Genomic DNA, 16,985 nt, shown 5'->3' with positions numbered 1-16,985 from the left:
GGCTTTACTTGGCTGTTTTCAGACTTCTCCTTCAAACTTTTTTTTTATTTCAAAGCTATTCAGCCGAGGAAATTCTTTCTCTGCTGGCATCGAGCCCAGCTTCCATTCCCCAACCCCTCCCACATGACACACACACTGTTTGGGCAACTGAGACCTTTGGTTTCCTTGGCCTTGTTCCCGAGGGTTGATTTTCTTTTGTTTGTGAAGAAAGCCTCCCTAAACCCTTCCCTGTTTATATCCCTGTGAAAAAATCACACCACCTCCTGGGCGACTCTCTGTCTTTTGCCACTAAAGCAGTACCATCTGTCTATGAGGAAAGGTAAGCCTCCGTTTCCCCCCTTTTGTCCGTCTAAATAACGCTGCAGCTTTTCAGAAAACAAGTGCCTGTTTTTCTGCAAAAGTCGATTAGCTCTCCAAGTTTGGGAACTTGTTGAAACAGGGCGGGGGGGGGGGCAGAGCAGGAAGGGGGAAAAGCAACGCTTCAATTTGGAATTGTTGTTAAAAGTTTGGGAGGAAAGTTTGCCTTTGAAAGCTGCAGAAGCAAAGAGGAACAAGGTGCCTGAACTTCTCATGTGAGGTGGACATTTTTCGGCTACTCTTTAATGAGGAGTCACTTGAAATATTCAGGGGTGCAATTTTTGCTGACTGGTTGCTCAGATCCTCCCGGCAGGGCCAGTCCCCACCATGAGGCAAGTTGAGGTGACTGCCTCAGGCGGCAGGACCCATGGGGCAGTAGCTCCAGCCTCCAAGGAACGCAGATGTTGTCTCTACAGCAGCCTCTTGGCAAATAGGAGGTGCTGCTTGTCTCCCGCCAGCCCAGAAACTGCTCTCTGGGGTCTCCTGGGGTCTGACATGATTCGAAGTGGGCCTTTGATTCCCACTTCAGCCACCTGCTATGGTTGATTTGATTCCGCACCTTGTCCCTGGTATACATCTTCATTTGCCCATCATCCCTGCCAGGGAGGGACACTGTTTTGTGGCTTGCCTCAGGTGTCAAAATGTCTTGGGCCGGCCTTGCCACCTGACGTGGTTGTGAAGGCAGAAGCTTTGGCAATGATCTACTGCTGCTCAAAGATAACGTCTGTATGTGAGGCTGCTCTCGAGTTGGTTCTGATGAGATGATATTTTTGTCTGTAAATCTTTGAAAAACTCACTTCCTCTTTTTGACCGCTTCACTCTCTCTTGAGCTGTCTCTCACTTGAAGTTTATGCTCTCTGCTATGTGCAGAGGCTGAATTTTAGCTGGAACAGCGGTTGCTGTTCTGTGAAAATCTTATTATATCTGACTACTTTATAATGCTGTATGTGTTGAGATTAATATATAGTTTTACCGTTAGTTATTCAGTATGTAATATGCTTAACATGTGTCCTTAAAATCTTTTAAATTTATTTAGTTATTTAATAAGGTTTATACACCTCTTAAAGGGACATGGTTGACGCTGTGGTTTAAACCACTGAGCCTCTGCGGCTTGCCGATCAGAAGGTCAGTTGTTCGAAGGGAGTGAGTGCCCGTTGCTCGGTCCCAGCTCATGCCAACCTAGCAGTTGGAAAACACGCTCCAAATTAGGTAAAGGTAAAGGGACCCATGACCATTAGGTCTAGTTAGTGACTGACTCTGGGGTTGCAGCGCTCATCTCGCTTTATTGGCCGAGGGAGCTGGCGTACAGCTTCCGGGTCATGTGGCCAGCATGACTAAGCCGCTTCTGGCGAACCAGAGCAGCGCACGGAAATGCTGTTTACCTTCCCGCCGGAGCAGTACCTATTTATCTACTTGCACTTTGATGTGCTTTCGAACTGCTAGGTTGGCAGGAGCAGGGACTGAGCAATGGGAGTTCACCCCGTCGCGGGGATTCGAACCGCCGACCTTCTGATCGGCAAGCCCTAGGCTCTGTGGTTTAACCCACAGCGCCAGCCGCGTCCCTTTCGCTCCCGTACTATAACACTTTTAAAATGAAAATAAATGGCCAAAATAAACTCCGGAGGGGTGGGGGCAGAGCATGGCCACAGTGGCCTAAGTAGTGGCATTGGGTCTGTTTGCCACTGGCTCCATCATCTGTCCCTCTCTGGATGGTCATTTGGGGACTTTGCCCCCAAGATTCAGCCGTAGCTCCACTTCTCCCCCCTCCTGCATTTTATTCGGCCAAGTGTCTTGCAGGTGGTCCTCTCGTCTTCTCTTATTTTGACTGCACTGCCTGACGCCTCCCCAAAGATGGGCAGCCCAGATGCTTATCTTCGGCAAGACTGGCAGATGGTTCGTGGCATCCCCATGGTCTGCGCGTTCTCTTTTGACTGGGACAGGATCGACTGTTTCCAGAGCAGGCCTGATGATATCGTGATATCCACGTACCCCAAATCGGGTGAGCGTTGTGTGGGGAACAGGACCGCGTTGACAATCTGCTTCCTTTCGATGACCGCCCAAAATTCGCTGTCTGGTGTGGCCCATCTTGGCGTGTCTAACGGTGGTAGTCAGTTCCCAGAAGCCTGTTGGAACAAGGAAGTCCTCACCTGCCGCCGGAAGGACAGCAAGGAGGGAGCCAGGCTAGTTTCTTCAGGGAGGGAGTTCCAGAGTCTGGGAGCAGCCACCAAGAAGGCCTTGCCCTGTATCCCCCTTTCTTACACACTTGCCCCACCTATTAACTTGCCCTGATTACTCTAATATTATCACACGGACATAATATTATTTATAAACACCAGAACATCACAAAGCCCAGTCCTAGGGGCCAAGGGGTTTTCAGCCCCTCACCAATAAAATATTTGAGGGGGGCCAAGCTCTACCAAAGTTGATGGGCATTGCCATTCAAATGGTGTGCGCGCACTGTGTCATATGACCCATTATGCAGGACGGGGCTTTCCTGAGCTCCACCCCAATATTTTATTAAACTTGGCCCCCCGGCACCCATTCACTGCCATCGTTGCCCTCTATGAGTTAGAGGGTAGCTTCTGAAATGTGTAGGTAGTACAGAAGGCTTGCCTGTAAGGGGGCTTCCATCTTGTACAAGAATGTACAAGAAGACGCCAGGCTGCCATTTTGTCCCCACCTCCCTGCCCCCATGTGTTTACACATTTAGGGAATGCCTCAGGAAGAGTGTGCCCTATAGAGCAGGCATAGGCAAACTCCGGCCCTCCAGATGTTTAGGACTACAATTCCCATCATCCCTGACCACTGGTCCTGTTAGATAGGGATGATGGGAATTGTAGTCCCAAACATCTGGAGGGCTGGAGTTTGCCTATGCCTGCTATAGGGAGTCTGTGGCTTGAGTCATGTATGGCTGAGCAAGTCCTACAAGAAAACAGTGAGACTTGCAGCCTAGTAAGCGCAATAGGGGTTGAGCTACATGGCTGTAACTTATGCGTGTCAATAGATTTTAATTATTAGGAGCTTTTTGAGGGTTCCACAAAACACACCCTACAACCCACTGGCTGCATAGGTAAAGGTAAAGGGACCCCTGACCATTAGGTCCAGTTGTGACCGACTCTGGGGTTGCGGCACTCATCTGGCTTTATTGGCCAAGGGAGCCGGCGTACAGCTTCCGGGTCATGTGGCCAGCATGACAGAGATGCTTCTGGTGAACCAGAGCAGCACACAGAAACGCCGTTTACCTTCCTGCTGAAGCGGTACCTATTTATCTACTTGCACTTTGACGTGCTTTTGAACTGCTAGGTGGGCAGGAGCAGCGACCGAGCAATGGGAGCTCACCCCGTTGTGGGGATTCGAACCGCTGACCTTCTGACTGGCAAGTCCTAGGCTCTGTGGTTTAACCCACAGTGCCACCCGTGTCCCTTAGGACACCCCTATTGATCTTAAGGCATTGGCTGGAGATGTTTCAGCATGTGTATCAGCCCATTTGGACTTCTGAGAAAATTCCCTGTCTTACTTTTCGTTTCTGTATGTTTGTTTGTTTCCAGGCACCACATGGATGAGTGAAATTGTGGACATGATTAGGAACGATGGCGACCCTGACAAAAGCAAACGGGCAATTTTCAATAAAGTGCCCATGCTGGAATTTGCTGCCCCAGGAAAGATGCCACCAGGTAAACTTGCGTGCGAGTTACCGAGAGAACTTGCATTTCAGAGATCCGAGGTGAACAGGTAAAAATTAAAGTGCGTGGCGGAATAAGCAGTTTCCTCTGGGTTTCTCCTTTCCTATCTTTTCTTGATCTTTGGCCAAGGATCAAAGCTCCTCTTCTGTGCCTTGAGGAAAGGGAGCATAAAAGAAACCCGCATTTCTGGCAGGTGAGTGAGGCTATTTTATATGTTTAGGTCACACGTAATTTTCTGAGGGTGGTTTTCCCTCTTCATAACATCCGGCGCCCAAACTGGGAGAAAAAAGAGAAGTGGGAGCAGGTGCAGGGAAGAAATTAGGATGGTTAGGCCACCATTGCTATGCATTTAAAGCAGTATCACGCCACTTTAAGCAGTCATTAAAAAAAAGTAAAGGGACCCCTGACCATTAGGTCCAGTCGTGGCCGACTCTGGGGTTGTGGCGCTCATCTCGCTTTATTGGCCGAGGGAGCCGGCGTACAGCTTCCGGGTCATGTGGCCAGCATGACTAAGCCACTACTGGTGAACCAGAGCAGCGCACGGAAACGGCGTTTACTTTCCCGCTGGAGTGGTACCTATTTATCTACTTGCACTTTGATGTGCTTTTGAACTGCTAGGTGGGCAGGAGCAGGGACCGAGCAATGGGAGCTCACCCCGTCGCGGGGATTCGAACTGCCGACCTTTTGATCGGCAAGTTCTAGGCTCTGTGGTTTAACCCACAGTGCTACCCGCGTCCCTTTAAGCAGTCATGGTTTCCTCAAGCATTGTGGGAACTATAGTTTGTTAAGGGTGCTGACAGCTCTTAAGAGGCCCGTTTCCTGCTCACAGAGCTACAATTCTCAGAGTGGCTTACCAGCCTACACCTCTTCTTTGGGAATTGTAGCACTGTGAAGGGGATCGGGGCTGCCTAACAACTCTCAGCAGCACCCTTAACAAACTACATTTCCCATGATGCCTTGGGGGAAGCCATGACTGTTTAGTGATATAACACTGGTTTAAATGCATAGCGCAAACGGAGCCTCGACTACTTCTGCCTGAAAATGAGTGAGATGACAGCTCACCTCACTTTGAACAACAGCCTAGCACTGCGATCACCAGCAGTGGAGATCAAGAGAGGCATGTGCTGGATTGGACCCAAGTCAAAGAAGTCTTATCCTGGCTCTTGAACCATCCTTAAGTGGACCTTCAGGAAAAGCCTGTAGACCAGGCATAGGCAGACTTGGCTCTCCAGATGTTTGGGGACTACAACTCCCATCATCCCTAGCTAACAGGACCAGTGGTCAGGGAGGATGGGAATTGTAGTCTCAAAACATCTGGAGGGCTGAGTTTGCCTATGCCTGCTGTAGACCAGGGGTCAGCAAACTTTTTCAGCAGGGGGCCGGTCTACTGTCCTTCAGACCTTTGGGGGGGGGCGACTATATTTTGAAGGGGGGAAATGGACAAATTCCTATGCCCTACAAATAACCCAGAGATGCATTTTAAATAAAAGCACATATTCTACTCATGTAAAAACACCAGGCAGGCCCCACAAATAACCCAGAGATTCATTTTAAATACAATGGTACCTCTGGATGCAACCGGGATCAGTTCCGGAGCCCTGTTTGCATCCTGAGTAGAACGTAACACGCAACTGCGTGCCTGCGCACGCGTGGGTCACGTTTTGCCACTTCCGCACATGCGCATGACATAATTTTGAGCGTCTGCGCATGAGCGAGCGATGAAACCCGGAAGTAACGCACTCCATTACTTCTGGGTCGCTGCAGAGCACAACCCGAAAACGCTTAACCTGAAGCTTCTTCAACGCAAGATATGATTGTAAAAGGACACATTCTGCTCATATAAAAACAGACTGATTCCCAGACCGTCTGTGGGCTGGATTTAAAAGGTGATAGGGCCGGATCCGGCCCTCAGGCCTTACTTTGCCTACTCATGCTGTAGACAGTGAAAGAAGAGATGGGGAAGACACATATTGCAGAACCAGAGGAAAACGACCTCTGGTATATCGCACAGTGATGAGGGCAGGCATGCACAATGACAAATTGCTGAGTAGCATGCCAGCCAAAAATAAATGACTCAGCAGTCTTAAATGCATACACTGAACCACCCCAAAAGGACCTGCCAACCCAAATCCAAAGCAGCTCTCAAAATCATGCTGTCTGCCAGCATCTCTCTCGCTGAGGATGACTAGAAAAAGGAACCCTACCACAGTGAAAACTCAAAAGCCCAGGCTTCTAATATGGCTGCTGGGAATATTTCCTGTAGCAGGGAAGAATAGTGTTATAAATTTGTGGGGTGCCTGGACCATTTCCTCCTAATTCTGGGGTGCCAGACATTGAATTTAGCATGTTAAAGTATAAAGTATAAGGTAAAGGTAAAGGGGCCCCTGACCATTAGGTCCAGTCGTGTCTGACTCTGGGGTTGCGGTGCTCATCTCGCTTTATCGGCTGAGGGAGCCGGCGTACAGCTTCCGGGTCATGTGGCCAGCATGACTAAGCCGCTTCTGGCGAACCAGAGCAGTGCATGGAAACGCCATTTACCTTCCTGCCGGAGCGGTACCTATTTATCTACTTGCACTTTGATGTGCTTTTGAACTGCTAGGTTGGCAGGAGCAGGGACCAAGCAACGGGAGCTCACCGCGTCGCGGGGATTCGAACCGCTGACCTTCTGATCGGCAAGTCCTAGGCTCTGTGGTTTAGCCCACTGTGCCACCCGCGTCCCATGTTAAAGTATAAGTCATGTTTTAAAAAATAAACCAGGCAGGCTTCCTTGTGAAGTAATCACGTTTAAGAGATGGACCATTAAGAGAGTGATTGCCCCTCAAGGAACACGGGGGGGGGGGCAGTGTCGCACCCTGGACTCTGGGTAGTTTGCAAAAGACTATGCAGAGTTGGGAGAGGGAGTTTCAGAATTGCAGTAGGCCGGAGTAAGCAAGAGGGGAAATAGTTGTGTTTGGGGAAGCAGTTTGCAAGCTGGAGAAGAGTGGGTCACAGGGCAATGGGGGCTGACAGTTTGAATCCAACGTGGCAGCCCTGGGAGAGACAGGATCCTCCCGGAGTCTAAAGCTGGAAGCCCCCTGCTCCATCCTAGGCTCAGGTTGTATATACAGTCATACCTCAGGTTGAAGTAGCTTCGGGATGAATATTTTCGGGTTGCGCTCCACAGTGCGTTACTTCTGGGTTTCGCCACTCACGCATGTGCAGATGCTCAAAATGACGTCACGCGCATGCGCAGAAGTGGCGAATCGCAACCTGCACACGTGCAGACGTGGGAATGCGGGTTGCGTTCACTTTAGGACGCGAACGGGGCTCCGAAACGGATCCCGTTCACAGCCAGAGGTACCATCTATAAATAAACCATATATAATAAAGACACCACGGTCTCCGCTGTGCCTCCTTCCAAGGAAACTGAACCCTGGGTAAATGCCTGGAACCTCCACAGAGATTGGGGTGTGTGTGGCTGTAACAATACGCTCCCTTGTTTCTCAGATCATTGAACAGGGGTGGGGAATCTGTGCCCCTCCAGATGAGATATTGCTGAACCACATCATGCCAGGCCATTGTCCATGCTTTGTCGGGCTGATAAGAGTCATAGTTCAGCAACTGGATAGCTCCACAGGTTATAGCGTGGTGCTGATAATGTCAAGGTTGCCCTGTATGGGGCAGCAGAATATTCCAGATAATCGCAAGGGGTTGGACCAGATGACCCACTGCACAATTCTATGATTCTGTAACATCAGGGAGCATGGAGTGAAGGTTTCCCGCCACTACCATACTGAAAGCTTTTTCTAGTGATCCACGCATTGCCTGAGTTGCTTTAGCCTACTGGTGCAATGAAGTTTCCTTGGCCCGCAGGTCACAGATCTCACCACAGTTCCCTCTTCTGCCACAGCTAGGTAATGATGGCCGATAGGAATAGTCAACTGTCCTTCATGCCCCAGGTCAATTGTTCAACCATATTACCTAGTAACACTCTTTTGCTCACCAGGCACAGAACAATTAACTCAGATGCCATCTCCTCGCCTGGTGAAGACCCACCTCCCAATTGACCTCTTTCCCAAGTCCTTCTGGGAAAATGGCTGCAAGGTAATTCTACTGGGCACCAATCCGACAAGGCAGCTAGTTTCAGAGTTTTGCAAAAAAAAATCCACCGGTCTAGACGTACCTAGTGCGAAAAACTACCAGTACAATTTGGATTGTGTGTTTTCCCCCCTGCTTCCCTTCTATGAAGATGATCTACGTGGCTCGCAACGCAAAGGATGTCGCTGTCTCCTTTTACCACTTTGACTTGATGAACAAACTGCACCCAGACCCAGGTCCCTGGGACAACTACCTGGAGAAATTCATGGCTGGAAGAGGCAAGTCTGCCCATCCATTCGCCACTGTATGTAGCTAAACTTTTCACTTTCCCAGGAAACATAAAGTATTGTTATGGGTTTGGGGGTGGAGGGTCAGTTCAGACTGTGATCCTGCATTTAGTGAGCTTTATAATCTAGTACAGTGGTACCTCAGGTTACATACGCTTCAGGTTACATACGCTTCAGGTTACAGACTCCGCTAACCCAGAAATAGTGCTTCAGGTTAAGAACTTTGCTTCAGGATGAGAACAGAAATCGTGCTGTGGCGGTGCAGCAGCAGCAGGAGGCCCCATTAGCTAAAGTGGTCCTTCAGGTTAAGAACAGTTTCAGTTTAAGTACGGACCTCTGGAACGAATTAAGTACTTAACCTCCTGAGGTACCACTGTACAGGCATGCCCAAAGTCCGTTTTGGGGGCCTAATCCAGCCCCTTGGCTAGTCAGTTTTATCCGGCCCCTGTGGCAGTCAAATCCTTAAAAAAGCTCAACAAAAGCCCTCACGCAGCATGTTTACTTCATCAAATCCGGCCCTCTTTGAAAAATGTTTGGGCACCCCTGATCTACTAGAACAGGGGTAGGCAAGCTAAGGCCCATGGGCCACAAGCAGCCCATAGGGGCATTTAACTGGCCCACAAGCTGCCCCCAAACTGAGCTGCCTGCTCAGCAAGTCCCTGCCCGGTGTGCTAAACTGGCGTAGTGTAGCATGGGGACTCGCTTCCGCGGCACTGAAAATTGCGTCTGTGCAGAAGCAGACACCGGAAATTGTGGGTGCGCACTTACGTGCCCGTGTGATGTGGTCCACAGAGGGATCTTGGCTGGAGTGAACCGGCTCAGGCGAGGTAAACCTTGATGACCCCTGTACTAGAAGATGCTACTCAAACCAGTTCCTTGGTTAATAGCTAGCCAGTTAAGTGCTCTCATCAGCATCTCAAAGAATGACCTAAGTGTGGTACACTCCAGGCATTTAAGCTATAAAGCCAGGAGAAAACTCTGTGTGTGCCAAAGCAGAAGAATATGTGGTTTATATTATACTCATCATCATCATCATCATCCAGGTGTTAAGATTACAGGAATTAGATCCAGCACCTGTGGATTACAGATCTATGTTGATCCATCATCTTCATGCAGAAATGCACAGTGAACCTCAACAGAATTAGGTTCTGATCTCACAACCATTTTAGCCTTGGTTTTCTTTAAGATTTAAGTAACGCTGCCATAGATGGAACTGGCCACACACATGATGGTGGACTGAAAATAACCAGTGATACTTAACCCTTGGAGTGGGGGCACAGGCCCCCTGGAGAATCTGATATAAACTACAGACCCCATCTCTTCAGAAAAAAATGCAATTATAAATACATACAGTGGTACCTCGCAAGACGAATGCCTCGCAAGACAAAAAACTCGCTAGATGAAAGGGTTTTTTGTTTTTTGAGCTGCTTCGCAAGACGATTTTCCCTATGGTCTTGCTTCGCAAGACGGAAATGTCTTGCAAGTTTGTTTCCTTTTTCTTAACACCATTAATACAGTTGCGACTTGACTTCGAGGAGCAACTCATAGAACGCGGTGTGGTAGCCTTTTTTGAGGTTTTTAAAGACTTTGGTCATTTTTGAAGCTTTTCCAAAACTTTCCCGACACCGTGCTTCGCAAGACGAAAAAAATTGCAAGACAACAAAACTCGCGGAACGAATTAATTTCATCTTGCGAGGCACCACTGTACACACAAAGTTTTGCATGCACTTAATTTTATTGCACTGGCAAACATTTTTCCTTTTGTGTCCGGTGCACAGACCCCCCCTGAAGCTCAAAGGGTCCGTGGGCCACATGTTAAGAACCCCTGGCCTAACTCACCCCTGGCCAATCTATTCTCATGCTGTTGTGCTAATAGCTGATCTGGAGTAATATCAGAGCCTGCACAGGCCTGAGTACGCCAGTGGAAACAGAAGCAAGCAGTGTGCAAGTTTTATGAAACGAATGACTGAATGAATAAGGCAGCAGTGGCTAGTTGAAAACTGCTGCTACCACAAGCTGAGATCATTGTGAGAATAAAAATAACGCTTGGCATTTGTGTAACTCCTTCTGAGTGTTCAAAATGCCTTGTGTGCGTTTTTCTCAGTGATCTTTACGACAACCATGGGAGGTGAGCCAGAATCATTCCCTCTGTTTTGCAGATGGGGAGTTGAGGCTGAGAAAAGTGTGGCTGAGACAGGATTAGGTCTGGGGACTTCTCAGTTTACAATTTAGCCAATAGGCCCTTGTATTCTACTACAAGATTCAACTTGTTAGGGGTTTTTTTAATATATAAAAACCATCTATTATTTCCCCACTTCTCTGCTCCTTCTCAAAATTTAGTGGCTTTTGGATCCTGGTATGACCATGTGAAAAGCTGGTGGGATAAGAGGAACGACCATCCCATCCTATACCTGTTCTATGAAGACATGAAAGAGGTAGGAGCCAACAGGATAAGCCCCTGAGGTTATTTTATGTGACATATTGGAAGAAGCAAATCTTGCAGGGGATTATATGCGGTATAATTTTTGTTTTTAAAAATGTGCATAATCTTAAGAATTGCCTTCCTGACTCGGGCCAAGGGTGCAACAAAAAGATAATGAGTGTCCTTCATTTTCTCCTGTGTGGGGTTTTATATATTCAGCTAAGCTTGCTGAATTAGAAGCACAATTGCTTCATCAAATACCCAAGAACCATAAAAATGCTGATCTATTTCAACACCGTTTCCCACAGGATCCAAAGCGCGAGATAAAGAAAGTGGTACATTTCTTGGGAAAGAACCTGGAAGATTCTGTTGTGGATAAGATTGCCTACAACACATCCTTTGAACTGATGAAGGACAATCCAGCCACAAACTATAGGATGGCTCCAGCTGCCGTGATGGACCACAGCATCTCCCCATTTATGCGCAAAGGTAAAAGACTTGCACCGTCCTCTCTGACCACCATTCTGCAAAGATTTAGGATCATGAACAGATCAGTAACTGACTTCGGGTTTTTTTATTATTATTGATTAATTAACCACCCCAATTCAACTGAACAATAAATCTGAATAGTACCAAAACCTCAATATTGGTACTAGAAGGAAAAGCCATAAATACAGAAAAAGAGTTCTGCTGGATTAGGCCATTGGCCCAGCATCCTGTTCTTGCAGTGGCCAGCCAGGTGACTGCAAGAAACCTGAACGCAGGACCTGAGGACAACAGCACTCCCCGCTTCTGAGATTTCCAGCAACTGGTATTCAGAAGCATTCCTGCCTCTAATTGTGGGAGTAAAAAGGTAAAGGGACCCCTGACCATTAGGTCCAGTCTTGGACGACTCTGGGGTTGCAGCGCTCATCTCGCTTTACTGGCTGACGGAGCCAGCGTAAAGCTTCCGGGTCATGTGGGCAGCATGACTAAGCCGCTTCTGCCGAACCAGAGCAGCACACGGAAACGCCTATTTATCTACTTGCACTTTGACGTGCTTTCGAACTGCTAGGTTGGCAGGAGCAGGGACCGAGCAACGGGAGCTCAACCCGTTGTGGGGATTCGAACCGCCGACCTTCTGATCGGCAAGTCCTAGGCTCTGTGGTTTAACCCACAGCGCCATCCGCGTCCCTCTGCTCTACAGTTAGAAGACACCATGTGGGTCATCTAGTCCATGGGTAGGCAAATTAAGGCCTGGGGGCCAGATGCAGCCTAATCGCCTTCTAAATCTGGCCCACGGACAGTCCAGGAATCAGCCTGTTTTTACATGAGTAGAATGTGTCCTTGTCCATGGAGTTTTCTTGGCAGGGATTATGGAGCTGGAGGAGACTCTTGAGAATCTCATGGACTGCAAGAAGATCAAACCTATCCATTCTTAAGGAAATCAGCCCTGAGTACTCGCTGGAAGCACAGATCCTGAAACTGAGGCTCCAATACTTTGGCCACCTCATGAGAAGAGAAGACTCCCTGGAAAAGACCCTGATGTTGGGAAAGATGGAGGGCACAAGGAGAAGGGGACGACAGAGGGCGAGATGGTTGGACAGTGTTCTCGAAGCTACCAGCATGAGTTTGACCAAACTGTGGGAGGCAGTGGAAGACAGGAGGGCCTGGCGTGCTCTGGTCCATGGGGTCACGAAGAGTCGGACACGACTAAATGACTAAACAACAACAACAAAGAATGTGTCCTTTTATTTAAAATGCATCTCTGGGTTATTTGTGGGGCATAGAAATTCGTTCATACCCCCCTCCAAAAACAATATTGTCTGGCCCCCCACAAGGTCTGAGCGAAAATGGTCCGGCCCCCTGCTGAAAAAGATGGTGACCCCTGATTCTAGTCTAACCCCCTGCAGTTCAGGCTTGAACCCACAGCCCTAAGATTAAGAATCTCATGTTGTACCTATTGAGCTATCCTAGCTAAAGTAAACAGGTGGCCCATTACCTCCCAGCCTGACTAAAACTGGCTTTTACCAAATAAAATGTATCTTTGCTGATTAAAACATCAGATGATTAATCTACCACCCAGAGCTCTCAACATCTGATTCGTATTCTTCTTTCTTCTAGGGATCACTGGAGACTGGAAAAATCACTTTACAGTGGCTCAGAATGAGGTATTTGATGAAGATTATAAGAGGAAAATGGCGGACACAACGCTGCGATTCCGAACGGAGATCTGAAGCCCCGTGTTCTGTGCTTCCATACCGAACCCACCTATCATTTAGTAGACGAATAAAGGGAAGAAGGAAGCTGCTGGTCTGGATGGTTGTGGGATACGTGTTTGAAAAAATGTGTATGTAGTTTCTGGGAAAGTATTCAGTGCTGACGGACCTGATCTCAGGATTTGAACAAGCAATCTCTCTCTCTCTCTCTCTCTCTCTCTCTCTCTCTCTCTCTCTCTCTCTCTCTCACACACACACACACACACACACACACACACAGAGAGAGAGAGAGAGACTCTGATCACATATCAATAAACCTCTCCTATACCTCATTTCTTGTTTTCTTCCACAATTCTGCTTCTAAGAGCAGCTTGGGACAACAATATTGAACGGATAATTGGCAAGAAAGTAAATCGTGAAGCGGGCCCTTCCTCTCTCCCTGCTTTCAGTGACATCCTGCTTTTCATTTTTAAAATAGGGAAAGAATCATAGAATCGCAGAGTTGGAAGGGACCCTGACAATCATCTAGTCCAACCCCCTGCAAGGCAGGAATATGCCGTTGTCCCATACGGGGATCAAACCTCCAACCTTGGCATTATCAGCACCATGCTCTAACCAATTGAGCTATGCTTCAAAAACTTCCAAAGCCACCCCATCATGTATTATTAACAAAATGTGATTATTAAAAAGTTAAGGATAAAACAGACGTATCTGGCGGCTTTTAGTCATATTTGAGTATATTGTGCTGATCTGGGTGAATATATTTTGTGTGCGTTTGAATTTCCTTGCAGCAGAATCTAGTATGTTTCCCTTCACAGAGTACAGGCATTTCTCAGTTATGAGTTAATTCTCTGCGGATTTCTACTAATTTATGCTGTAGTATGGTATTGTATTGATGCTTTTGAATTCTGGTGCTGGAGGAGACTCTTGAGAGTCCCATGGACTGCAAGAAGATCAAACGTATCCATTCTGAAGGAAATCAGCCCTGAGTGCTCACTGGAAGGACAGATCCTGAACCTGAGGCTCCAATACTTTGGCCACCTCATGAGAAGAGAAGACTCCCTGGAAAAGACCCTGATGTTGGGAAAGATGGAGGGCACAAGGAGAAGGGGACGACAGAAGACGAGATGGTTGGACAGTGTTCTCGAAGCTACCAGCATAAGTTTGACCAAACTGCGGGAGCCAGTGGAAGACAGGAGTGCCTGGCGTGCTCTGGTCCATGGAGTCACGAAGAGTCGGACACGACTAAATGACTAAACAACAACATAGTATTGTAAATCATCAATATTCAATTGGATGGACGGATGGATGGGCAAACCAACCAACCAACCAACCAACCAACCAACCAACCAATAAATAAATAAATAAATGAGGTGGGCACCCAGGGGGGACAAACACTTTGACAATCCCACCTGCTATTGCACCCCATGTGTTTGACTAGACACGATTTTGGGCCTAGGCACAATCCCCAGAACTGAACCCCTGCATAAATTTCTCAACTTGTACGGTTTTAATAGGTTTTATATAGCAAACCCACATTTACTGTAGAAAATCTATTAAAACCATACAAATAATTGTCTTGCCGGTTTGCCCGATTATACATTTATTCCGTTCACAGCCTACCTTTCTCTCCAAATGAGCTGAAGGTGGTGTACTTGGTTCTCCTTCTCCTCTCCATCTTGTGCTCAAGACGACCCTGTGAGATAGGTTAGGCCGAAGGGCAGCCACAGACCCAGAAGGCCACCCAAGTGTGCTTTACGGCTGAGTGGGAATTTGAACCGTGGTTTCCCCCAGGTCCTAGTTTGACGCTATAATAATAATAATAATAATAATAATAATAATAATAATAATAATCATAGAATCATAGAGTTGGAAGAGACCACAAGGGCCATCGAGTCCAACCCCCTGCCAAGCAGGAAACACCATCAGAGCACTCCTGACATATGGTTGTCAAGCCTCTGCTTAAAGACCTCCAAAGAAGGAGACTCCACCACACTCCTTGGCAGCAAATTCCACTGTCGAACAGCTCTTACTGTCAGGAAGTTCTTCCTAATGTTTAGCTGGAATCTTCTTTCCTGCAGTTTGGATCCATTGCTCCGTGTCCGCTTCTCTGGAGCAGCAGAAAACAACCTTTCTCCCTCCTCTATATGACATCCTTTTATATATTTGAACATGGCTATCATATCACCCCTTAACCTCCTCTTCTCCAGGCTAAACATGCCCAGCTCCCTTAGCCGTTCCTCATAAGGCATCGTTTCCAGGCCTTTGACCATTTTGGTTGCCCTCCTCTGGACACGTTCCAGTTTGTCAGTGTCCTTCTTGAACTGTGGTGCCCAGAACTGGACACAGTACTCCAGGTGAGGTCTGACCAGAGCAGAATACAGTGGCACTATTACTTCCCTTGATCTAGATGCTATACTCCTATTGATGCAGCCCAGAATTGCATTGGCTTTTTTAGCTGCCGCGTCACATTGTTGGCTCATGTCAAGTTTGTGGTCAACCAAGACTCCTAGATCCTTTTCACATGTAGTGCTCTCAAGCCAGGTGTCACCCATCTTGTATTTGTGCCTCTCATTTTTTTTGCCCAAGTGCAATACTTTACATTTCTCCCTGTTAAAATTCATCTTGTTTGTTTTGGCCCAGTTCTCTAATCTGTCAAGGTCATTTTGAAGTGTGATCCTGTCCTCTGGGGTGTTAGCCACCCCTCCCAGTTTGGTGTCATCTGCAAATTTGATCAGGATGCCCTTGAGTCCGTCATCCAAGTTGTTGATAAAGATGTTGAATAATAATAATAATAATAATAATAATAATAATAATAATAATAATAATAATAATTTATTATTTATACCCCGCCCATCTGACTGGGTCTCCCCAGCCACTCTGGGCAGCTTGCAACCAAATATCAAAAACAATACAGTGGTACCTCAGATTAAGTACTTCATTCGTTCCGGAGGTCTTCTTAACCTGAAACTGTTCTTAACCTGAAGCACCACTTTAGCTAATGGGGCCTCCTGCTGCCGCCACGGCGCTGGAGCATGATTTCTGTTCTCATCCTGAAGCAAAGTTCTTAACCTGAGGTACTATTTCTGGGTTAGCGGAGTCTGTAACCTGAAGCGTATGTAACCTGACGCGTATGTAACCTGAGGTACCACTGTACAGCGTCAGACATTAAAAATTTCCTTAAACAGGGCCGCCTTCAGCTGTCTTTTAAAAGTAAAATAGTTGTTTTTTCCTTTGACATCTGGTGGGGGGGCGTTCCACAGGGCGGGCGCCACTACCAAGAAGGCCCTCTGCCTGGTTCCCTGCAACTTCGCTTCTCGCAATGAGGGAACTGCCAGAAGGGCCTCAGAGCTGGACCTCAGTGTCCGGGCAGAACGATGGAGGTGGAGGTGCTCCTTCAGGTATACTGGGCCGAGGCCGTTTAGGGCTTTAAAGGTCAGCGCCAACACTTTGAATTTTGCTCGGAAACGTACAAGAATATAAGGAAAGCTGTGCTGGATGAGGCCAATGGCCTCATCTAGCCCAGCATCCTGTTCTCCCAGTGGCCAACCACCAGATGCCCCGAGGGGAAAACCCACCAACAGGATCTGAGCGCAGGTAGCTATCCATAGCTCTCTCCTGGCCATGAATTTGCTTAGTCCTCTCTGAGGTGTTTGTGTGTCCATGTGCCAAAGCAACCGAAAGCGCAATCGTAGGTTTGCGCACTCGGAAGTTAAATCCCATTAAAGTGAAATCTCACTGGAGGTTTTTAAGCAGGTCACCTGTCAGGGACGCTTAAGGGCAGATTCATTCCTGCACGACTCGCGGGTCCCTTCCAACTCTGCATGTCTAGGGTTCTAAAATTCAGGCACAGGGAGGCATATTTATTTGTTTGCTTCAACTTTTATGCTGTCTTTTATCCGAAGATGCCAGGATCTAGCCCTTCCCAGGTAAGGGTGGGTGGGGGAGGACTGCAGCCAGA

The 16,985-nt window shown here is 47.7% G+C and overlaps 1 protein-coding gene across 2 annotated transcripts; it reads left to right on the top strand.

Annotated features, from left to right (window-relative positions):
* Positions 1–97: 97 nt before the first annotated feature.
* LOC128400656 (sulfotransferase 1B1-like) lies at positions 98–13,693 on the top strand. Of its 2 annotated transcripts, none has more exons than XM_053363032.1 (8): positions 98–319; positions 2,145–2,356; positions 3,906–4,031; positions 8,026–8,123; positions 8,269–8,395; positions 10,745–10,839; positions 11,135–11,315; positions 12,930–13,693. In XM_053363032.1, exons 2-8 carry the CDS (start codon positions 2,209–2,211, stop codon positions 13,040–13,042), a joined length of 888 nt encoding a protein of 295 aa, XP_053219007.1. In that variant the 5' UTR covers positions 98–319; positions 2,145–2,208; the 3' UTR covers positions 13,043–13,693. The 2 variants fall into 2 exon arrangements, with proteins under 2 accessions (XP_053219007.1, XP_053219006.1); XM_053363031.1 differs by having other exon boundaries at positions 99–319; positions 2,155–2,356.
* Positions 13,694–16,985: the final 3,292 nt, after the last annotated feature.

The sequence above is a fragment of the Podarcis raffonei genome, chromosome 13 (assembly GCF_027172205.1).
Source record: "Podarcis raffonei isolate rPodRaf1 chromosome 13, rPodRaf1.pri, whole genome shotgun sequence".
Classification (NCBI taxonomy): domain Eukaryota; kingdom Metazoa; phylum Chordata; class Lepidosauria; order Squamata; family Lacertidae; genus Podarcis; species Podarcis raffonei.
The sequence above is the reverse complement of the archived record's forward strand: the minus strand, read 5'-3'. Positions and strand labels throughout refer to the sequence as shown.